At 41.2% G+C, this 22506-nt stretch overlaps 1 protein-coding gene across 10 annotated transcripts in view; it reads left to right on the top strand.

Moving 5' to 3' along the window:
• The window catches only part of itsn1 (intersectin 1 (SH3 domain protein)), a 41762-nt gene extending 20933 nt beyond the window's left edge, over positions 1–20829 (top strand). For 2 of the 10 annotated variants that reach the window (XM_047602202.1, XM_047602201.1), the window contains 25 exons: positions 320–564; positions 645–819; positions 925–1011; positions 1103–1251; positions 2317–2396; positions 2729–2901; positions 2980–3025; positions 3159–3280; positions 3696–3819; positions 3983–4225; positions 10574–10695; positions 11555–11661; positions 11806–11907; positions 12004–12085; positions 12244–12342; positions 12443–12526; positions 13876–13959; positions 14121–14252; positions 14381–14461; positions 15179–15300; positions 15528–15610; positions 16535–16618; positions 16711–16796; positions 17028–17136; positions 17238–20829. In XM_047602202.1, coding sequence (XP_047458158.1) covers positions 320–564; positions 645–819; positions 925–1011; positions 1103–1251; positions 2317–2396; positions 2729–2901; positions 2980–3025; positions 3159–3280; positions 3696–3819; positions 3983–4225; positions 10574–10695; positions 11555–11661; positions 11806–11907; positions 12004–12085; positions 12244–12342; positions 12443–12526; positions 13876–13959; positions 14121–14252; positions 14381–14461; positions 15179–15300; positions 15528–15610; positions 16535–16618; positions 16711–16796; positions 17028–17136; positions 17238–17386 — 2970 coding nt within the window. In that variant the 3' untranslated portion in view covers positions 17387–20829. The remainder of the gene's footprint in view (positions 1–319; positions 565–644; positions 820–924; positions 1012–1102; positions 1252–2316; positions 2397–2728; positions 2902–2979; positions 3026–3158; positions 3281–3695; positions 3820–3982; positions 4226–10573; positions 10696–11554; positions 11662–11805; positions 11908–12003; positions 12086–12243; positions 12343–12442; positions 12527–13875; positions 13960–14120; positions 14253–14380; positions 14462–15178; positions 15301–15527; positions 15611–16534; positions 16619–16710; positions 16797–17027; positions 17137–17237) is intronic. The other 8 variants (XM_047602209.1, XM_047602207.1, XM_047602206.1 and 5 more) reach the window with 7 other exon arrangements.
• Positions 20830–22506: the final 1677 nt, after the last annotated feature.

The raw sequence follows: 22506 nt of genomic DNA, 5'->3' as shown, positions 1-22506 counted from the left end.
GTGACTGAGGAAATAAGTCATTAACTCCACGTCACTCCTTATACATCAACATTACAACAGTAATTAACCACATGCTGATACGTTGCGTTGTGTGTTCACATACAAGAATGAGGAATGAAGTCAGATATGTCCCAGACCACCTTCTCATGTGGTCTAAGGTCTAAGGTCAGATCTCTCAAATGCGTGTGTTCACACCTGTGTATAACGCTGGTCATTTGTGATCAGATTCCCCAGGACGGACGTTCTGAATGGGGCCTTTGAGTCTGTGTATTACTTTCTGTTGCATGCTTCATCTCACTCCGCTCCTCTGCTGTGACAGGTGGATGAGTCCCAGACAGGTGAGCCCGGTTGGCTGGGAGGTGAGCTCAGGGGGCGGACTGGCTGGTTTCCGGCCAATTACGCCGAGCGGATACCTGACAGCGAAGCGCCGATCAGCCTGCGCTCCTCAGCCTCAGCCACGCCCACCTCTGCCCAGCAGCCAATGACCACACCTCCTCCAGCGCCTGGACAAGCCTCCTCCTCCACGTCATCTGCCAACAGTAACTGGGCTGACTTCAGCACCACGTATGGTTTCGTCTTGAACTGGCAGTTTTCATCTTTGCTTTCCTTTAGTGATCCTGTCATTTTTTTGCGTATGTCTCCAGTTGGCCCTCAAACACGGCCAGCCAATCAGACAGCGAGGGATGGGATGCATGGCCGACCTCTTCATCTAACCAGAACCCTTCTTTGAGTGTTCCTTCAGCACAGCTACGGCAGCGCTCTGCCTTTACACCCGCCACTATGACCACGGGTTCCTCTCCTTCTCCTGTACTGGGACAGGTAACAAGTTCACGTTAATTAATTTAATTGTAAGACTATTATACTATATACAATAATTCCAGCTTGCAATTATGGTCTTACTAATCAGATGCTTGTGTTTGTCAGGGAGAGAAGGTCGAAGGTCTTCAGGCTCAGGCTTTGTATCCCTGGAGAGCCAAGAAGGACAACCATCTCAACTTCAACAAAAACGAGGTAGAGATCTGATTACTGCTTCTGTTTTTCTCTCAGCTCACATCTCATCTCTCCTTCTGATCTGACGGTGTTAATGTTCTTATTAATGCAGATAATCACGGTGTTGGAGCAGCAGGACATGTGGTGGTTAGGTGAACTTCAGACTGGACAAAGAGGCTGGTTTCCCAAAAGTTACGTCAAGCTCATCTCTGCCACAATGACGGCCCCCGCTGGCGTGGCAGCACGCAGCAAAAACACTAGGTAGGGTTAAATAAGCTGCGCGGAGACACGCCGAGTACGGTCATCTTCAGTTTGTCTGTTAGGAGTTCACTCTTTTTTTTTTTCTCAGATTACACACCAGTCAGAAAAACAGAGTTCTGCTCTCAGGTTATTACCCAACTTTAGCTTCACCACACTGATTTGCTTTTGGAGTTAGAACTTCAAGATCTTCTCCTCTCTACATAGTACTGGGTTTCACTTCTTTCTACAGCTCTTACGGTCTGATCCTCTTAGTGGGAGGGCAGCTTCAGATCAATAGACAGGGCTGTTAACTGCATGTAAAGATGGACCAGTGACGACTCCCTATTAGCGAAGCCAAAATATTTAACACTGCCATCTTGGTCTGGTGATGTCAGTCAGAGTCTGGATAGCGAGGCTTGACTTTATTAATTAGGACATTAGCATTGGTATTATTTTTATCTCAGGAATTAAAGCACAACGTACATGCATACCAACACCAGGCGGTCATTAATAGTAATGTCTTGATCCAGGCTACATTAACTTTGACTGCCCTATTTGTTGAACTTAATACAGTCGCATATGTGACCTAGGAGGATACAAGGACGAGAGGAAAAGCATTTACGAATCTTGATCAGCATTGGATCGGTGGTAAAAGAACTCAATTAGGACGTCCCCTGTCAAGGATGCAGCTGCTGGGCTACGAGAAGCTGACACTGAATCACAGATTGGTTGCATGTGCCACCAGCGCTAGATGGCAGCCTCCATTTCTACAATATTTTGGCTTCACTTTTACACAATGGGAGCAAGTGGTGGTATATGCCATCCATCTTTATAAAGACATAGGAACTTCTAGGACACCAGATGGGATTCTGGTTGTTTGAAGAACTTCAGATAGCATTCAAGTCTAATCATAAATTCTTCAGTTGGGTGATTGTGAAGTGACAAATCGTCTTCTTGCATGAAAAGACTCTAAAGATGATGATGGTGGCAGTTAGAGTAGTAACGATGTTTTGCTTTTATGAAAAAAAAAATAAAAGGATTGGATTGTGTTATGAATCATATTGGTTTGGTCCTTGTCTCTCTTAGTGAAGCTGGAGTATCGGAGAGCCCACCCAATGGGAAACGACCCTCCCCCTCCCCAACAAAGCCCTCTGAGTCTGGAGAAGGTAAGAACATACAAACACAAGGATGTTGCATATTTCAGTTATTAGTTTATCGAGACGACACCTCCTGGGTTTGATGTTATTGGTTTCTCTTTCATACTTTGGGTGGTACTAACACAATGGCTGTCAGACTTGGATCATTTTTTTGTAGGAGTTTTCACTTGCCATCATGACTTCTATAGTATTTAATTTTCATTGTTTCAGTACAGTATTTAATGCTTACTTATTTTTATATCCTGTTTATTCTGTCCTTAAAATGTCTGTTTTCCACTGTAGTTCAAATAAAGAATTCTCTTCTGTCTTCTCTTTGACACTGACTCTGTCCATCTCTACAGAATATGTGGCCATGTACACCTATGAGAGCAATGAACAGGGGGACCTGAGTTTCCAGCAAGGAGACATTGTCATGGTGACCAGGAAAGAAGGCGACTGGTGGACAGGCATGGTCGGGGGAAAGACTGGAGTCTTCCCATCCAACTATGTCAAACCACGGGACTCAGCATCAGAGGTGAAACATCATTTGGATTTAAATGGCAATTTTCACACGATGGGTGAAATGATACTGATTTTTCATTTCTGTCCATAGTCTCTGGGACCAGCAGGGAAGACAGGTAGCCTTGGGAAGAAACCTGGTGAGCATTTATTGATACGACAATATCTATGACAATATTCCAGTCCATAAATTGTGTTTTTTTTTTTGGGGGGGAGCCACGGGAGCAGAACTAACAGCATCTTTGTCTTCCTCTTGTCCTTTAAATCTTTCAGAGATCGCTCAGGTGATCGCCCCCTACAGTGCTACAGGAGCAGAGCAGCTGACGTTAGCTCCAGGACAGCTTATCCTCATCAGGAAAAAGAACCCGGGCGGCTGGTGGGAGGGCGAGCTTCAGGTACAAACTACAATATCATTTTGGCCTTTATCTAAATTGAGTGAGGTACCTAAACCCTGAACTGCCCCTCTCTTTGTTCTCTGCATTTAACTCAACCCATTTGTACATGCAAATTTACCCACTGCGGGATCAAGTAACAGATACATTTATCGTACATTTTGAAAGTGACTGAATAAATAACTCTGAATGGTGTTCAACAAAAAAAAGCTTTTCTCTGCTTTGGTTGTGTAAATGCAAACTCTGGGTTTTAAGCTGTTATTTAGCTACAAAATAAATGTGTCGTGGATTAATATTAGATCATTATATAGGCATGAAGATGTTGATAATTTATTAAATTGATTATTCGTGATATTATTTACAATGTATTGACATTTCAGTTGTTCGCTAACGGCATGCTTGCTTCTTCTTGGTCCAGGCTCGGGGGAAGAAGCGTCAGATCGGTTGGTTTCCAGCTAATTATGTGAAGTTGCTCAGTCCCAGCACCAGTAAGACGACGCCCACGGAGCCCACCCCTCCTAAACTGACTCCTGTGAGCACAGGTACGCAAACCAAACGCACAGTTCACGCACAGCAAGGAGGTGCAGGGCTTGCTTTTGAAGAATTGAGCTGTTAAATTTGATACCTTCTTTATAAAGTTATGTTACTCAAAGGAAAGTGGCATCCAGGAAAGTAAAAAAACCCAATCTTTTTGTCACCTTAAAGCCGAAAACGCTAACGCTGCGTCCGTCTTCTTGGTCTCTGGTCCCGAAGCTCTGTGCCAGGTGATCGGCATGTACGACTACGTGGCGCAGAACGACGACGAACTGGCCTTTCAGAAAGGCCAGGTGATCACGGTGCTCAACAAAGACGACTGTGACTGGTGGAAGGGAGAGCTCAACGGGAGGGAGGGTCTGTTCCCTAGCAACTACGTCAAGCTCACCACAGATACCGACCCGAGCACGCAGTGTAAGTACACACACAGACACGCACACACAGCCACACTTAATGCTGAACATACTAAAAGGAACATACTAACATGTGAAAATAAAGAGACACTCTGCCTCACACACACACACAAACACAGCCCAGAGCCAGGTGTGGAGATGCTGTCCCTCTCTCTTTGACCCCAGGCTGGTTTCACCTTTCACCTCCAACACTCCTTTGGGCCTCTTTGAAACCCTCCCAGTCATGCACCACCTCTGGGTGGTGTCTGTGTGTGTGTGTTCGTATGGCGTGTATGTGCATGCATGTGTGTTTACTGTATATTTGCGCGCATCAGTGTTACAGGTGTTTCCCCCTCTCCCTGCATGTGTCCCCTGAGCATGATCCACCATAGACTTGGAGTTTCTAGAGCGGAGGAGAGAGATGCCGGCTGTAGTGTTGTAGCACTAGTCAAAACACACTAATTAGATTTTATTCTAGACATGAGGGACGGTTTAGGCAAATACTGCAGAACTGATTGGCATTGAGAGGTTTGATAAGCTTTATTGCCATTGCGTGTGAATATAACAATGAGGTTAAACAAGTGCCACATATTTCAGTCAATAAAAAATAAAAAAACAAACTGAACAGACCACATATGTTGATAGAATGTCAACAAATAATATAAAAGATTCCAATAAGTTAATGAAACATGAATAGAAACAGAATTAATAGAAACAGAAAAGTGTTCATGTGTAAAACAATGAAATTGCAAAAATACCCATCAAGTGGTTCTTTAGTAAGAACAAAATATAAACATACATAAAATACCACATGCACTCTTAGCCTTAGACTTGCTCTTATTGCATTCGTGTTTCTGTCACAAACACAAGAATTAATTGTATTGTACAAGAGTTTAAAATATTAAGATGTTTTAAAGTGTGAAATACTTCACTAGAACTGCTGTTCACATGAACAGTCAATAATCAGTTTATCAAGTTTTTATTCTGGGAGGTTCTTCTGTCATTTTGATATTTGTTACTTTGAGAAAGATTTTCCCTTTCAAGTCTTAAACACAAACAGTTTTAACTTGTGTGAAATTTAAATCATTTTAATCATCCTAATATTTGAGGAGCTTGACTCAGACAGATTTGGCCCATTTTGCTTGATACGTAATTTAAAAAATAACTTGTCAATTAACCTATTTGTTTTGCCTTTAAATACTTTTTTTTTTTTTTTAAATTAGATTTCTAAGCATTTAAAATCTAAAGATTGAACTTGAACTTCCTCCTAAAATGTCACCCTTTGTTATAGGTAGTTGACACATGCAGGACTCTTAAAACACTGCCCATGTGACTGCTGAAGTCTTGTATTGAATTGAATATCATTTATGTAGCATAGTGAAGTCAAACTGTCTTCATCTGATGGTCAAAAACATTTTCATTTCTTTTTTTTGGTTGTGTGTTTAAATGAACATTAGAAATGGCTGCTGACCTGCTGCCCGCTCTAGAACCTCTATTTCTATGCCAGTTTAGACCACACCTCCACACTCTCCTGTCTTGCTGCACGCTCCACCCACCTAGCACGCGACTGGTTGTCGTCGTCGTTGTTGTTGTTGTTGTTTTGTTTAGTTGTTTTTGTTGATGTTGTTGTTGTCGTCCTCTCTCTAGGATCATATCATTACCCAGAACCCCCCTCTCCTCAAAGCCCTCAAAGAGACCCACTAGGCCACGCCCACTAGGCCACTCAACCAATGGGACATCAGCAAGAGGTCACATGACCCGGAAATGGCGCCTCTCCACCAGTAGAAGCCAGAGAGAGAGAGAGAGAGAGACAGACAGACACACAGACAGACTGTAACGTTAAAAACGCCCAGTGGTGGCGAGAACTCTGTCTATGCATGGCTCTGACTGGACTTGGCCAAACTCTGTTTATCTAAGGCTCTGGCTCCAAACAGCACTCTTCAACAAGAGGGAGATCAGTAGTCAGGCCTCCTATCTTCTTCTCCCCTATCCTTTCTTCTTCTTCTTTTTCTTCTTCTTCTTCTGTCTCTGTCTTATCCGAGATCTTGAGAAAAGGAGGAGGAGACTGAAGGAAGACAATTTGAAATTCTTTCCCCAAGATTGGACCGGTGAACATGTTTTTGACGGGATCACAGAGGCTGTGCAGAACCACCCACACAAACACACACAGACACACACAGCGTGGTGAAGTGGATAGTGGGTCGTTTTGTGGCTTTATGGGAGATTCTGTCATTAGAATCAGTTGCTCATCTCATCCCCCTCCTTCCTCTCTTTTTTCTTTTTTTTCTTATTTTTTTAATCCCTTGCTCCTATTGGTTCAGCAGCTTTGTTCACCCATCAGTCAAAAGCGCTGGCTCCGCCCCCTTTCACTAATCCCCTCCCCTCCCGCAGCTCCACAGAAAGACCCACTATCTGCTGGAGGACAAGTCTCAGTGTTTTTACTCTCCTCTCCTCAATGCCAAAGACTCTCTTCCTCCTCCTCCTCCTCCTCCTCCTCCTCCTCTTTTTCTCCTTCTTCTTTTACCCCTCACTCCCAAGGAGAGGAGAGGAAGTGAGGCAGTATTGAGATGTGTCCCGCAGCAGCTACAGGCTAAGTTTCAGTCCGCACTGCTGTTGCCTTTTATGGTTTTCTGGTTAGTCTTTTTTTCTCACGTCTTCCTCCACTAGGGGGAAGGAGACGAGGAAGTGTAGAAGGGAGCAGTGCAAAGTGCACAAGGAATGGGACTCAGCCTGAAGCTAAGACAAAAAAGCCATGCTGTAACTGCTTAGCATACCAGCTAACCAAATTACACACAAAGAACAACATGGTACAGTTTGAACACAGTGATTATGTTTTTATCTGGAGTTTCTGAACATGTATTAACTTTAAATGATCCGTTTATTGTTTTTGTTTTGTTTACATGTTTACTGCTTTTTTTGTCTGTTGCTATGGTGATGGGATGCAGTCACACTTGAAGGGCTAAGACCAAGATGACGACTCTGACACTGACACGCAGGCGGATTTGGTACTAAAGTGCACAGGGGTGGAATGATTTGTCACGAACAGAACGAGTTGTTGTCCCATCTTTGCATCATTCCTGTCTGAAAGGTGCTTTGACATTTTGGGAAATTAATATGAATGAACACGGATTTCGTCAAAATTTCAAACTTCCTTTAAACCTGTGGCTCATCTCCACAAATCTAGAAACTAATTTTTCAATGATCTTGAGCTTTACCTCCTTTGGAAGTCTTTGAGCTCATTGTTACCAGACATCATGCACAAAACAGAAGTTTTTCCACTTCCCTCGACGTGAAATCCCGTACAATCATTTCACCCCAACGGGACACTGAATTGTGCAGAATTAGCAGCTCTGTTAGGGACACTTTAGCAACACAGCGCAGCATCACTTTTCAAGCAGCTCCCATTACTGTATATTTCCAGTTACCATGGTGACACACATCCCAAGTATATTGGCCTGTCCCTCTGTTTGTTCGCATAGCAACAGACTAGTATTAATTGCCATATTGGATTTGTTTAGTTTATTCAATTGACAGTATTGTGATTTTTTTTTTTGTTTTGTTTTGTTAATGTTTACCTTCGGAATCACAAACAATGAATGAAATGATTATTGAACTTTTTATATATATATAATAACAATACAAAAAGCAATAGAGTTATTAATATTGTTAACCCGCTTGGGTCCCATTGGCTCCTTGGTGTGTCAGTATTGGAGGTGAAGCTCTCTGATTGTTTGACAAGTCAAGACCATCTGTCTTTAACAAACTGGGTTAACATTGGGAGTTTTTTTTTTTCTTTTGGTATACAGGTTTCAAGGGAGATATGTGTTTGTTTGCCAACCGATGGTCGAGACCTCTCACTGTCAGAGGGAGTATTTTAGTTTAGAAAAAAGAGCCATCTAGACCAGAGCTGTACGCCATATTGCACTGTCTAATAAAAAAAAATAATGTGTCTCTTCCGGTTACTATGCGCTCCCATCACCTGCGGTCATTTTCCTCCCTGTTACGTTCAACGCTTTTTGGGGGAGTCTGAACGCTGCAGCTGGGACAGGGATTAATTTACCTTTTTAACATTTTTAGTATTTTTAATACTTTGCTCTGAAGCTCAGCTCTGGTCTAGTATGGTCTAAGAAAATAAAAGCCCTGTATGATCTATACTTAATCTTATGAATGGTTAAATGGGTGATGCTTCATATGGTTATAAATAGCAACTCTGATGAATGGATTAACAGCCAAGCCAAATGTAACCAGACTGCACTTGGTGTCGGTGCGCGCATGAATAAATGAGTGAATGAATGAGTGAGTGAGTGAGTGAATGAGTAAGTGAACACAAAGAGCATAAATGAGGAATTTTATGGTCAGATGGAAATGCAGAAGAGTGCGACAGAGAGAGATACTTGAATGAATGCAGTGTACAGAATGTTATTAAACACAGAGAATAGAAATGTCCTGAGGTTTTCTGGGTGGAGATCTTGATGAAGCGGTGAATCTGACTGGTCCTGTTGATTAAACACTCTGAGACAGACTGCAGTCGACTGGCCTTGTTACTCATCCTCACAAACACATACGTGACAAGACATATCATCCTGAAATGTAAGAAAACGTCCTGTTAATATGAAATACAGTTGTACACCTTTAAAATGCCCTTAATTAAAACTGCATTGTGTAATGTTTTATTTTACCAGACTGTTGTTCGGAGTAAGCTTGTGTTGCATTTTTTCTGCCTTCTAGTGACCAAAAATGGAGCAGAGGAGCACCAGCAAAACTTTGTAGTTTAAAATTTTCACCCTTTTGACTGTATATAAAAAGGGAGAAACCCTCTCACGTCAACCATAGGTTTCCTGAAGACTGCTATTGAAGCTCAGTGCCTGACTCCTTCACGAAGTCAGTGATGATGGGAAAATGCGAAAAAAGTGTTTCCATTGCACTTTTGTGATAAACTTTTATATCAATACGTCTGAAAAAACACCTCATGAGAGTGTGAAAGTTTCAGAGGTTTTTCAAATTGTAGGTGTTTGCAATACCTTTTTTTTTTTTTTTTGGCAATATTTAGGTTTTACACATTTTTCCATTTAATAGAAACGCAGCAATTGTCACAGATGTCAGCTGAGTGTTATGAGTAAATATGATTGACAAAACAATTGCCATCAGAGAAGCAAAATGTTTAGATTCCACTATTGCATATGTTGTAAAAAAATAAATAAGTAAATAATAATAATAATAATAATGGAGAAATAACTTTAAAGAACAGTTAGATTTGTCACCAGACTCGAATTCTGATAAAAACAAAAGTAATAATAATAATAATAATAAAATGGCTCCACCAGACTGATCGCCCTGAACAGCTGTCACTCAAACAGTGACAGAATTAATTATGCACAACTTTAAGCCTGAATATAATTCAAACAGGTGAGTTCTATAAAAAGAAAATCCTGTACAGTTGTCATGGATGTGTAAATAAACCATAGGAACAAAAAACATGTTTGTACCAGGCTGTTAAAATCAGTATTTATTATTATTATTATTATTATTTATTATTTATTTATTTTACTATATACAGTCAATGGGATTTACTTTGCCGCCCCCAGTGGCTATTTGAGGAACTGCAGTGTGATTGGTTTTGCCTAGAATTAGAGGCCAGTTACATCTTGGTTTAATATTTGTGGTGTGAAATCCTCTGATAGCATGCCTTTTTACTGTTGAGTCTGCAGTTTTGTATCTGTCACCCTTTATTTGGAGCCACCCTTAAGTGGTCATTTGAGGAACTGCACTTTCCCCCAAACTGGCTTCATTTCTTTGACCTAGAACATGTAGCAAAGTGAATTAATATGACTTGCAAAACACATTTAACATATAATATTATATCTTCATACTTCATTTCCTGCTTCATCCTGTTTCATCGGAGCTGTGTAAAACACATCTTTAAAACTCTAGACATTGGATCTTTCTACTTTTTTGCTCCTCTTGAACAAATATATTGTAAATATCTCACTAAATACATAGTGTGGCCAAATAGAAATAGAAAAGCCTTTGTCGTTGCATTCACAATCACACAAAATTGCCAAACACCTCACATTCTTTCTTTTTCTCTCTCTCTCTTTGAAAGAATAAAATACAGACATATAAACAATAAACAATACTTTGCAACGTGCACTCACAAGCAACCCCATTCACAAAGACAAAATCAGAGTTTTACTGAACACACCACAGACTGACACTCTCATCCAGAGTTACTCCAAATGCCTAAACGTTGACCTCAGGTATGTATTAATGCAGGTGAAACAGGTATCATTTTCATCTTTGTTTTTTTTGTTGCTGTTTTTTTCTTCAAATGGTTGAGGATGTTTGATTGACAGCAGTCTTCGTGTTTCAGGGTGCGCTGACCTCCATCTGCTCGACATGCTGAGTCCGATGGAGAGGAAGAGGCAGGGCTACATCCACGAACTGATCGTCACGGAGGAGAACTACGTCAACGACCTGCAGCTCGTCACAGAGGTACACAAAAACAATGCGTTCACTGTATCCATGTCCATGTATAGGTTTTAGAGTACATGAAACACATTGACTCACTTTCGGAGGAAGCCTCAAGTGGCCATTTGTGGAATTGCGCTTTTGCTTCACGTGGGCCTAGAACACATACTTAGGATATTACAATATTTATTAATTATTCATATAATTTATTTATTTTAGACTTCAATAAATTACCCAAGTAATAGGAGAGTGGACATGTCTTACTTCAGTGTCATTTTATCTTTTTGAGTAATCTAAGGAATAAAACGAAGCGGCTGCTATGATCTCTTAGTAGTCTTAGCCTTAACAATCAGGGAAATTGGATACAGAAAACACAATTTCAGTGTGGCCTTTCTTATTCATTAAGTTAAATACAGTTAAGTACAATTAAATAGAGTTCAGTTTAGTTTTTCAAGTAAAGAAGAACACACTCCCTGTGTCCGAAATCATTTACTCACTCCATAACCCCTACTCCCTATGTAGGGTTGCACTATATAGTGAGCTCAGTCCCAACGTATCATTGTTTGACACTGCATCACTGCTGTCGCATCATTACGTGTCAGAATGCTGCAGCTCCCCTGGTTATCCCATTTTAATTTACACATTACTAGGCTACTTATATGATGATTTTATAAACAAATATGTGTGATGTTCATGAAATAAAAAATAAAATTATGTTTTAACAAAAAGTTTCATATTTTCACGCCGAAACTTCAAAATGTGTCTCACTAACAGCCATTAACGATGGAGCTGCTAGACACGCCTTTCCATCAGGACATGCTCTGCAAGAATATATTTCTCATAATTAAGATTTGAAGTAACCTTTGTGCATGTGTGTGAGCAGATCTTCCACAAACCTCTGCTGGAGTGCGAGCTGCTGACGGAGAAGGAAGTGGCCATGATCTTCGTGAACTGGAAGGAGCTCATCATGTGCAACATCAAGCTGCTGAAGTAAAGACAAATACATTTCACCAAGAAACACAAGTTAAAGTGTCAACTGTCGCCTTTCTTTCACTGCAAAAGTCAAATAAGTCTGGTACTGGCATGTATCTGGTACGAGCTCTTTTTGCTAAACCACCCATCGTTTCCCTGCAGGGCTCTGAGAGTGAGGAAGAAGATGTCAGGTGATCGGATGCCGGTGAAGATGATCGGTGACATCCTGACCAACCAGCTTCCTCACATGCAGCCATACATCAGGTTCCGTCTGTCATCTGTCGATCAGGAAGTTGGTTGATCCACTTCTTTAAGTGGTTGCCTTTCATTTTATGCTGTATTTTTTCCTTTTATGTTCAGATTCTGTTCATGTCAGCTGAACGGAGCGACGCTGATCCAACAGAAGACAGACGACAACCCTGAGATCAAAGACTTCCTCAAGGTAGAAATGGATGGTTTAAACTTTTGTGTTTTCTCTTTGAAAAGTCCAAAGACTGCTACACATGCCCTTAAAACAATTCTGCTCTCGACGGCTTCAAATTTAACGTAATGTAAAATCGACGATTAAAGAGCCTTTCTTTTTCTCCTTGTGTCTGTCAGAGGTTAGCCATGGACCCCAGGTGCAAGGGAATGCCTCTGTCCAGTTTCCTGCTCAAACCCATGCAGAGAGTCACGCGCTACCCACTCATCATCAAAAACGTACGTATTATGTACACACAGTCAAGCCACCGTCTGCTTATACAGTATCTATTGTCCTTCACTTTCCGGTTGATTTGTCCTTTGTTGTTAATGTTTACAGATATTAGAAAACACTCCCGAGTCACATCCAGACCACAGCCATCTGAAAGCTGCTCTGGAGAAAGCAGAGGAGCTGTGCTCACAGGTGAACACGCAAACACACAACACACGCTTCGACATGCTTGTTGTTACTTACCGATCTGCAGACAGGACTCAAGACTCTGACCCACGCCTCCGGCCCCCTCACTCTCTGGACATTACATGCCTTACACTTCATCAGTGACATTTATGCTGGTTATTATACTTTCATTCCATGTCTTTTTGCTTAATGTAGATTTAGACTTTCATCCAAAGCCTTTTTGTGACTTTATTACAGGAAGTAAATAGGCAAGAGCAGGGGGATAACATGCAACAGAGGGTTGGAAATGAACTTGCACTACAGCAGAGCATTGACATCTGTCCTGGGCAATCTGATTGCAAGTGGCCAGCTCTAAGTTACTGCATTACTGCATTCAATGATCTATGCAGCCTCCAATGGATCACTGTTTAGCCATAAGCTGTTTTTCTTTTTTTTTTTTAAGAATGTCGTGCGTGCCACTTGGGGAGATGTTTCATATTTTGGAACCAGCTGTAAAGTCTCTCTCTCTCTCTGTCTCTCTCTCTCAGTAAAAACACAAATCAACTTATTATTTATTTATTTATCTATGCACTAAGCTCATATTATAACTCGAACGCTGGAAGCTTCCATACACATTCACTGCTATGCTGCTGGAAACTGAAAAATCTTAACTCTACGACGTACCTTATCCATCAGCATCATCACATCAGTGATTCAAATAACAGAACCACACACAGTGTACTCATATTAAATACTTATGTTTGGTAATTCTTGTTGAGATTTATCTATTATTTGCCTACTGCCGGATCAGACTCATGGACAGAGTTGTTTGTTGCATGTGCATCACGCTGTGAAGAGTTGAGGACATGACACACATTCTAGAACAAGCTGTGCATGCATAGGGAGTTACCAGCTACAAGGACTAATTATTTCAAACAGCTAACGAGCAGACTTACTCGCTTACTCACTTAGGATGCGTTTTTCCTTTACAGGTGATCATTTATAATCATGGTTGAATGTGTTTTTTTTGTTTTGTTTTGGTTTGTTTTTTTAATACATGAGGCAAAACTCCGCTTATGCGAGAGCACCAATGTTGAGCATCTGATGTGCCACAGACCACCTCCAAGTATGGTCTGAGAGTATATTATTACATATACATCCTGGATGCGTTCACATCTGTACTTTAAGCTGTCCATTTGTACTCGGATTGCCCAGGATAGAGGTTATTGCAAGGATTGAACAAGGTCTTAGTAAGCTGGTTGAGCGGGCATCATATAAACTTATTATTTCTACTTGGGTGCTAAATTTGGCTGGACATTTTTAGATGTGTGTTGTGGTTTTTGTTTTTTGTTCAGCATGTGTTTGTGCATTTTTAGGTGAACGAGGGCGTCAGAGAGAAGGAGAACTCGGATCGGCTGGAGTGGATTCAGGCCCATGTTCAGTGTGAAGGCCTGACGGAGGTAACAGTAACACCAGCAGGCATCTTTTGTTTGTAATGATGAGCCGTACACACAGAAAACATTGACAATAATCACTTATTTCAACGTAAATAAAATAAAAAGGTTTGAAGACACTGTAGTCTAAAGTATTAAAAATAATAACATTTCCCTCTCTCCTTCAGCAACTGGTGTTCAACTCTGTCACTAATTGCCTGGGCCCCAGGAAGTTCCTCCATAGCGGGAAACTGTTTAAAGCCAAAAGCAGTAAAGAGCTATACGGCTTCCTGTTCAACGACTTCCTGCTGCTGACACAGGTGAGCCTGGGGGCTTTTCTTCAATCCATCTTTCATCAACGTACATTTCTAAATCGTTGTCTAACTCCAGTGATTTTCAAGTGACTTTTATTTTGAAAGGAAGCATTATAAATGAATCTCTCTCACAGGTGACGAAACCTCTGGGCTCGTCTGGCTCGGACAAAGTGTTCTCCTCCAAAACACACCTGCAATACCGCATGTACAAGACGGTGAGATGACACACATTCTGTTTACTGCTGTGTAACTGAGATATTGAGGAGTGTTTTAAGGCTTCCAGTACACTAACTGGCCACTTTAATAGGTACAGCTTGCTAGTACTTGGTTGGACCCACTTTTTGTCTTCAGCAATGACTGAAGTCTTGGTGGCGTAGGATTCACCAGTGGATGAATCTGTGCTTTCATGTTGTTTACTTCAAATTCTGACCCTGCCACCAGAATGTTGCAGCAGAGATTGACACTCACCAACATTTTCCATCTATCTTCTATTGTCCAGTTTTGTTTGTTGTAGCCTCAGTTTCTTTTTACAGGCCCTTGTGTGGTCTCCTGCTGCTGTAACCTAACTTCTTCATGGTTGCTGCCTTCAGTGTTTTCTTCTACATAACTCGTTTGTAACAAGTAGTTATTTGAGTTACTGCTACCTTTTTTCAGCTCGAATCAGTCTGACAATTCCCCTTAGACCCGTCCATGTAAAACAGATCCCAGCATATCAGCAATTTTGGAAATGACTGGCATCAAAAACCATACCATGTCTAAAGTCACTTTCTTCGCTATCCTGATGCTGATGCACCATCCTAGAGTTAGTGCACATAATTGTTGTCCCACTGTGGCCATTGAGTGTATTTCACCAGTAATGCCCAGTAATGCCCTTTTCGAAACAGCTTTCATGCACCTGACTCGTAATAACAGAGATTTCTTGTCCCTTTCAGCCAATCTTTCTAAATGAGGTGTTAGTGAAGCTGCCGACAGACCCGTCAGGAGATGAGCCTCTGTTCCACATCTCACACATAGACAGAGTTTACACGCTCAGAGCTGAAAGTATCAATGAAAGGTATGGCCCGCAGGCGCACTCTTTTTTGTAAAAGGTTTCATTTTGTGGTTTTTTGATGATCAACTTTACTTCCCTCTAAAGAGAATTTAAAAAACCTTTGGCTACATTCACAAAGCATTGTTCGTTGTTAAAAGTTGCTCTGAAGTTAAAGTAAATTAATTCTTGTCATTCATGCAGCAACCCAGCTTTGTCCCTTATCTCAGGAGTTTCCTTTGACTTTGTTGCAGGACGGCGTGGGTTCAGAAAATCAAGGCGGCTTCGGAGCTCTTCATTGAGACGGAGAAGAAGAAGAGGGAGAAGGCATATCTCGGTATATGTGCCACTTAAATTAACTTTGACATTATGACCTACTTAATATTGTGTAAGTCCCCATTTTGCTGCCAAAACAGCCCAGATCCTTTAAGTCTTGCAAATTAAGAGGTGGATCCAATGTGTATCAGACTTGTGTGTGTCCAACACATATGAGGTCTGGGGACAACAAAACAACCACCAGTGACCAACCTTGAACTTGATGTGGCATTCCTCAAACCATTCTTGAATCATCTTTTCTCTGTGGGTTAGCGTTATGCAGCTGAAAGAGGATGCCAGGGACTGCTTCCATAAAAGTTTTGTGAAGGTTCTCAGTCATCCAGATGTGAAAAAACTGTCTGTACGAGGGCTGTTGTACTTGTAGGGTTGTAGGTTTCCATGAAAGAGTGTATATGGTCTGCTGCAGTGCATAGGTAGGCGGCACGTGCCAAAGTAACATCGACTGAACAACAGGACCCAATGTCTCCCAGAGGAACATTGTCCAGAACATCACACTGCTTCCGCCAGCTTGGTCAGGGCTAACCGTGGACACCTTTCCATCAGAACCAACACTAAGCTACAGCAGCTGGAGCTACAATAGCTTGTTTGTTGGATTGTGCAACACTGGTCAGCCTTCTCTGCCCACATACATCATTGATGTAGACCCTGTCCCCCAGATACTGGGAAGAACCCATGAGAACTGCAGTTTTGGAGGTGATCTGATAATTTGGCACTTAACAAAGTCTCTCAAACCCTTCAGCTTGACAGTTTTTCCTGCTATATCTATTACACATCAACTTTGAGGACTAAATGTATACATTCCATCCACTAACAGACGCCATGATAACCATATAATCAACGTTATTCTCTTCAGCTATCAGTGGTCAAGATTATTTATCATGTCCATAAATACCGTCTAACATCTCTGTGTCTGTATCTGTCTCAGTGCGTTCTCAGAGGGCCACAGGCATCGGTAGACTGATGGTCAACATCGTGGAGGGAATTGAGCTCAAACCATGCCGCTCTCATGGTATGTGTTTCAGCTAACTTATTACTTATTAGCTGCTAGCATTTCTCTTAGCTTTAAGACACCAATGCTGACTATCATTATAATGTCTTCAGTATCCGTGTCTGTATTTCCAGGAAAGAGTAACCCATACTGTGAGGTGACCATGGGTTCCCAGTGCCATATCACGAAAACATTGCAGGTGGGATCACTTTTACTACCTTTAGGGTTTATATTTATTTCAGTGTCCCATATCATCCCTTCTCTTTCACCCACTCACTTCTTGTCTCTCTCCACACAGTTATCTTAACATCTTGTCATTGAGTGTATGTTAATCTATAGTATACCATCAGCTGTTGAGGCTTAATCAACTCCTAAGATGGCCGTGTCTTTTGTCATTAGGAAGTATTTAATAAGTTTTCTCTTTTGGCAGGACACGTTGAATCCTAAGTGGAACTCCAACTGTCAGTTTTTTATAAAGGACCTGGAGCAGGACGTCCTCTGTGTCACCGTGTTTGAACGAGACCAGTTCTCACCTGACGGTCAGTGCTAGTGTCTGCACTGTCCTCCAGGAACGCTAATGGCTTTCATTTCCATTTTTATCACACTCTTTCTCTCTGTCTTTTGTCTTTCCATTCTCCAGACTTCCTGGGCAGGACAGAGATCCGGCTGGCTGAAATAAAGAAGGACCAGGGCTCTAAAGGACCAATCACAAAGAGGCTGCTGCTCCACGAGGTTCCCACGGGAGAAATTGTCGTCAGGCTGGACCTCCAGCTGTTTGAGGAACCGTGAGACCTGGGCAGGATTAGAACTAATCGATTTAAATTGGACTGGACAGTTGGGCTGGATTAGACTAGACAGGAAGACTGGACTGGTCTCCCATTTCTCAGTGCATACATACAAGCTGTGTTTAATCACGTTAAACAACAAAATTATCTAGATGAACTGGTGGCTTGGTAGCCTTCACTTGTCACAGATTACCTCCTCTTTGGTTACATTTGGCAGGACCAAGGTCAGGACATTGAGTCAGTTTATTTATAGTTTCAGTCACACAAGAGGATCTGCAGTATAAGGAAATGTGCACCTCCAAAGTACAATATCAGCTGATTCCTCTATTATGACATAATCGTTTAGCCCCATTTGTTGAAGAGGACACAAATACTTTCAGATGCAGTTCTAGCAAATTTGCACAGGCATCTGAGTCTTTACAATGAAACGGTAAATAAAATAGTCATTGTCTCATTTTAGTTTTCAGAGATTAATATTCCATGAATTGACAACTGGGCTCTCTGACAGTCTTAATAAATCAATATGTCTCTACTTAACACAAGTTAACAGCCGAGTGTGGCCGACTCACGTTGTCATGAGTTGACTTGTTGAAGGGGTGATTGTCATTGTTGTGACATTGTTCTGTTAAAAAGTAGCCCATTGAAACAAATGTTTGACGTCTAACTACGTCATTGGAGGCCAACTCGATTTAGATTTGTAATGCACCAAGCGTGGCCATTTTCTTGTCTACCAGTGCAGCTGTAGCTCAGTGTTGTTGGATGTCACCATCTCTTTAAAGATTAACTCGTGGACCATGTCAAAGTCAAAGCCGGCTCATCTTCATTACACAGCATCAAGAGTCTGTAGCTTCATATCTTCAGTGGAAACTGGTGGACTGTTAACCTGATGCATTTCTGCCGGTGGTGTGAGAGCAGCTGTATACTCCTTATTTAATATCATCACTAATGTCTTACATATAGTTTCATGTCTTAGATCTGGTGCATTCCAGTTGTAAAACATACTGATCGAACAGATGCTCACCATGAGGAGGTGTTCGTTCACCAGGCACGAATCATGTGGCACTATCAGGAAAATGAGAACCAAAATCAGTCCAGTCTGCTTGTGTCCTCCATCGGTCTGATCCAGCCTCTAAGATCATCCAGGTCTTTGCTATTTTCTTTCCTTCTGCTTCATCAGACACTCCAGTGACAATCCCAGCCCTCCTACTTTAACCCAAGCAAACCCAGACCTGTGTGTAGGTGTGTGTGAGGTTGATTGTCGGTGTGAATGAGCGCGTACGTGTGTCAAGGTGGACAGGCTAATTAAAGGCACGGTTCAGTCAACGTTTTATTCTTAAGTCTCTCTCCAGGCTTATAGTTTTGAGGTACTGCATGTTAGGGACCTTGACATTGTGAATTTATTTAGTTGCTTTTTCTCTTTAGTTCTGCTCACTGAACACTTGCCACATTCCCTCAGAGAGTACAGATGCATATGTACAGATTTAAGGAGAAGTGCTAACAATGCTAATAAGCTGAGAATATTCATAGATATTACTCCCTGTTAAATGACAAGTGTCCGGTGTGAATCAATTTCAGACAAATGTCAAGATGTCCCTTTCACATGCATTAATTATAATAATATGGCTGAAATACAGTCACCCAGGGAACAGGTGTGACAGATTTAAAACGGAGGTACTGTAAAGAAGAATGTCTTAACTTTTCTGTGTTTTGTTTTTATTATTATTATTTTTTTATGTTGGATGCACACAGGGGTGATTTCTGTCACACGTCTGAACTCTGATGTAACGTTGCTGCTGTGTTGAGCTGTCACAGTGGCCGTCACTATGCAGGGAAAAGGAAAATGAATTCCAGGGCCCGCTGCTGGACTGGGACCCTCACACAGGCTCATGTGGTACTGCTTAAAAGTATTTTATAGGAACCATCTCCACACTTTAACCCCCGGGGGAGCAACTTTACTCTGCGTCGGCACTCCCAGCACTTTCAAAACAGACACTGTCGCTGATGTGAGAGCAGAACAGGACACGGCTGATTTATATCATTGTACAGCAGCCATTTAGAGTACTCAGAGTAGGAAGGTTTACCTGGAAGTTAAAAACCAACAGTCCTTTCAACATGGGCAGCGTAGCTATTAGAAAATGCACCTCAGTTACGAGGTAATAATGCATTTGTGTCAGAGTGTTTTATTCTTTTTGTTGTTGTTGGATTAATCCAGAGTCAAAATAAACTTGCCACTAAGTGCAAAAGTGGCTACGTTTACATGGACAGTATTTCTTCATTCTGATTGAATTCATTGTGATCAGTAACATCCCCCCAAACATTGGCCACTATAGATCTTTATTGACAATGTTCTTGTGCTGCTGTGAAGCATCAAATCTTCCAGAAATAGTAAAGAAACAGAAAATCTGGAATTAGTTGTCAACTTTACTGACAGCACTGAATTCATTCAATAGAAGATGACCAAGATGTTTGTGTTTTTAGCCTTACTTGAACAACCATTTTTTTTTTTTTTTTTTTGTGCTACTTCCATGTCCCTGTCCCTGTTTGCCGCACATGGAGCAAACATGCTCCAACAAAATGAATTTATTCCAACCAGAGAGAAGTGATTAGATCAAGTCAGCATCGGCATTTTGTGAGCCATGATGACTCACAATGTGTGAAAAGTTTTAAAACTGGTGCAATGTTTCAGAGGAGGTCAAATAGTTTAAAGAGGGATTTAACAGACAGTTTGGCACATCATGGAATTAGCCTCCTTGTTCTTTTACAGAAAAAAAGACGACATGTGGTTTTTCTTATTGGTTCACTGGTTTAAGTACAACTGAGCATATCATGAAGTCAGTTTTCCATGTTGAAAACTCAGGAGCTTCTTTAAAGGCAGCATTAACCTTCCACGTACACCTGGCCCGCCTGAGTATTCAAATAGCCGCCGTTATCAGTCACCAGGGCAGATCACACTCCCAACTGGGTCACCCAGCAAGGTTGTAGATACATTAGTTAGCTAGCTCCTCGGCCGATTAGTAAATCCAGGTAGTCGTTTTAACTTAACGCCACAGTTACACTGAGACAACAGTTACCTTAGTGACCAGCCACTGTCCAATCAGAAGTCAGCAAGGCTCAGCAGCTTGACTCTAGAGGAAGGTGTGAATGAATGTTGGTGTTTCCCCAGACCGAAACTAATGAAGATGATGATAATGATGAAAAATGAGGATGATGATGAAGTTGTCTTACATCCCTCTGTACTGTTAACCCAGTTCTCTCCACACTGTACTGAAATTAAACCGGTATGAACCCATTCTTACTGTCTACCTTCCAGGTTGTGTATAATACTGCTGTTATCTGAGAGTTAATATATGAGTGCTAAGGAGGGGGGAGGGGAAGGGGGGGATAAAGGCAGCCTGCTGTTAATTATCACTGTAGAAGATGATGTACGTTGTTGTCTTTCAATGTTCAGAATAAACTTCAGTTGGACCAAGACTGCAGCTGTCTGCATTGTTTTTCTTTGTAGCATTTACTTGGTTTTAACCAAACTTTAATCATTATTGCAGTGATGAGTTGCTGTGGCTGCCATTTTTGCGCAGGGTAGCCTTTCCTCTTATTACTGTCAAAGTGAAAATAGATTTCTAAGTCATGTCAATTAATTAAAAAAAATAATATAATGCCAAAAACTGCATAGGTGGCTAAATATTGAGTTAAAGGGTTGATTACTACTTAAGTAACCTCCTGTAACTCAGTATCTAATGGGACAGCAGTCCCTCCAGAACATTCACTCATGCATGTAGATTTAGCTTTATGCTTTACTGGAAAATAAGCTTTCAATCAAGTTGTAGTTTTCTTGCAGACTGAATCCGATTGTCTTCCAGGATTAGAGTACATTTTGCTGACTACCAGGATCTGCTGCCAAGTAGCATCCACATGCAGCGTGATGCTGTTACCACCATGCCAGGTTTGTGGTGATGCAGACTTAACATAATTTGATGGCCAAAAAAAAAAAAAAAAAAAAATCAATTTTGGCCTAAGCAGACTAAAAGACATCTTCCATATGACCTTGAAGTCTCCTTCATGCATTTTGGTGAACTATAGTTGAGATTTAATTGTTCTTTGCTACTCTTCATAAAGCTTTGTGTGGCGAAGCCCCTTTACAACAGCCTCCCTTATGTCAGCTACTGAAGCTTTGAATTCCTTCACGGTAGTCAGAAGTTTCTTGGTGATCTCCCTTGCCATTCTTCTCATTGCACTAATTTACTCTGTTCATTTCTGCCTTTTTGTTGAAGGAGAAATAAGCGGCCTCATGTTCAGCATATGTTTGTGCGTGGGCTGCAATTATAGCATCATGTCGAGGGGTTAATGCTCCATTGAACAGCAGGTGGAGCTGTCAGTGCAACACCTCTCTATTTGGCTCCATTTATCTCCTCTCTCTGCTGCTCGCTCTCCTTCATTTTCCGATTTCTTCGGCTGCATTGTGTAGTAACAGAAGCAGCATTTACCAAGTCGACCCCCCTATCCTCAGTCACGACTGTCACAGAAATGGTGTGAGTCACAAGTGCAGAAGAAAAAAAAACAGCACCAAACTACATGGTAAAATGTGCAAATATTTGCATTTTTTACTGTTTATCATTTATTTTAGACACACTTAAATAAACATATGTAAAATTATATTCAAAACTATTCAACTGTGTAAATGGAGAATGATATTTCTTTCCTTTATTAAGAAATACAGTACAGTCCAGTGCAATGACAACCAGCACAGACATTTCAGAGACAATATTTCAAAATATTATTATTATTACACAAATACATTGACAAGAGAACATAAATCCAAAGTCTTCGTGGCTTTCATATTAGTGGAACATCAAATAGTTCTAATATATAGGGAACAATGTGGCTCAATACAAGTAGATATCAAGCTGCAAATATGTTCCCATAATTTGGTAGAAAAAGGGCAAAACCAAAATAAATGAAAATGATACACTCACGATTCGATACGATTTCCGATCTGGGTTAACGATGCGATTTTCTCAGGATTTTTTATTTTTGTATTTATTTTAACAGAATGAGTTTGGAACTGTCACACATCTGTATCGATTTTTAACTGTCTCACAGTGCATCGTTACATCTAGAACAGAATTA

Source organism: Mugil cephalus, chromosome 13 (assembly GCF_022458985.1).
Source record: "Mugil cephalus isolate CIBA_MC_2020 chromosome 13, CIBA_Mcephalus_1.1, whole genome shotgun sequence".
In the NCBI taxonomy this organism is placed as follows: domain Eukaryota; kingdom Metazoa; phylum Chordata; class Actinopteri; order Mugiliformes; family Mugilidae; genus Mugil; species Mugil cephalus.
The sequence above is the reverse complement of the archived record's forward strand: the minus strand, read 5'-3'. Positions and strand labels throughout refer to the sequence as shown.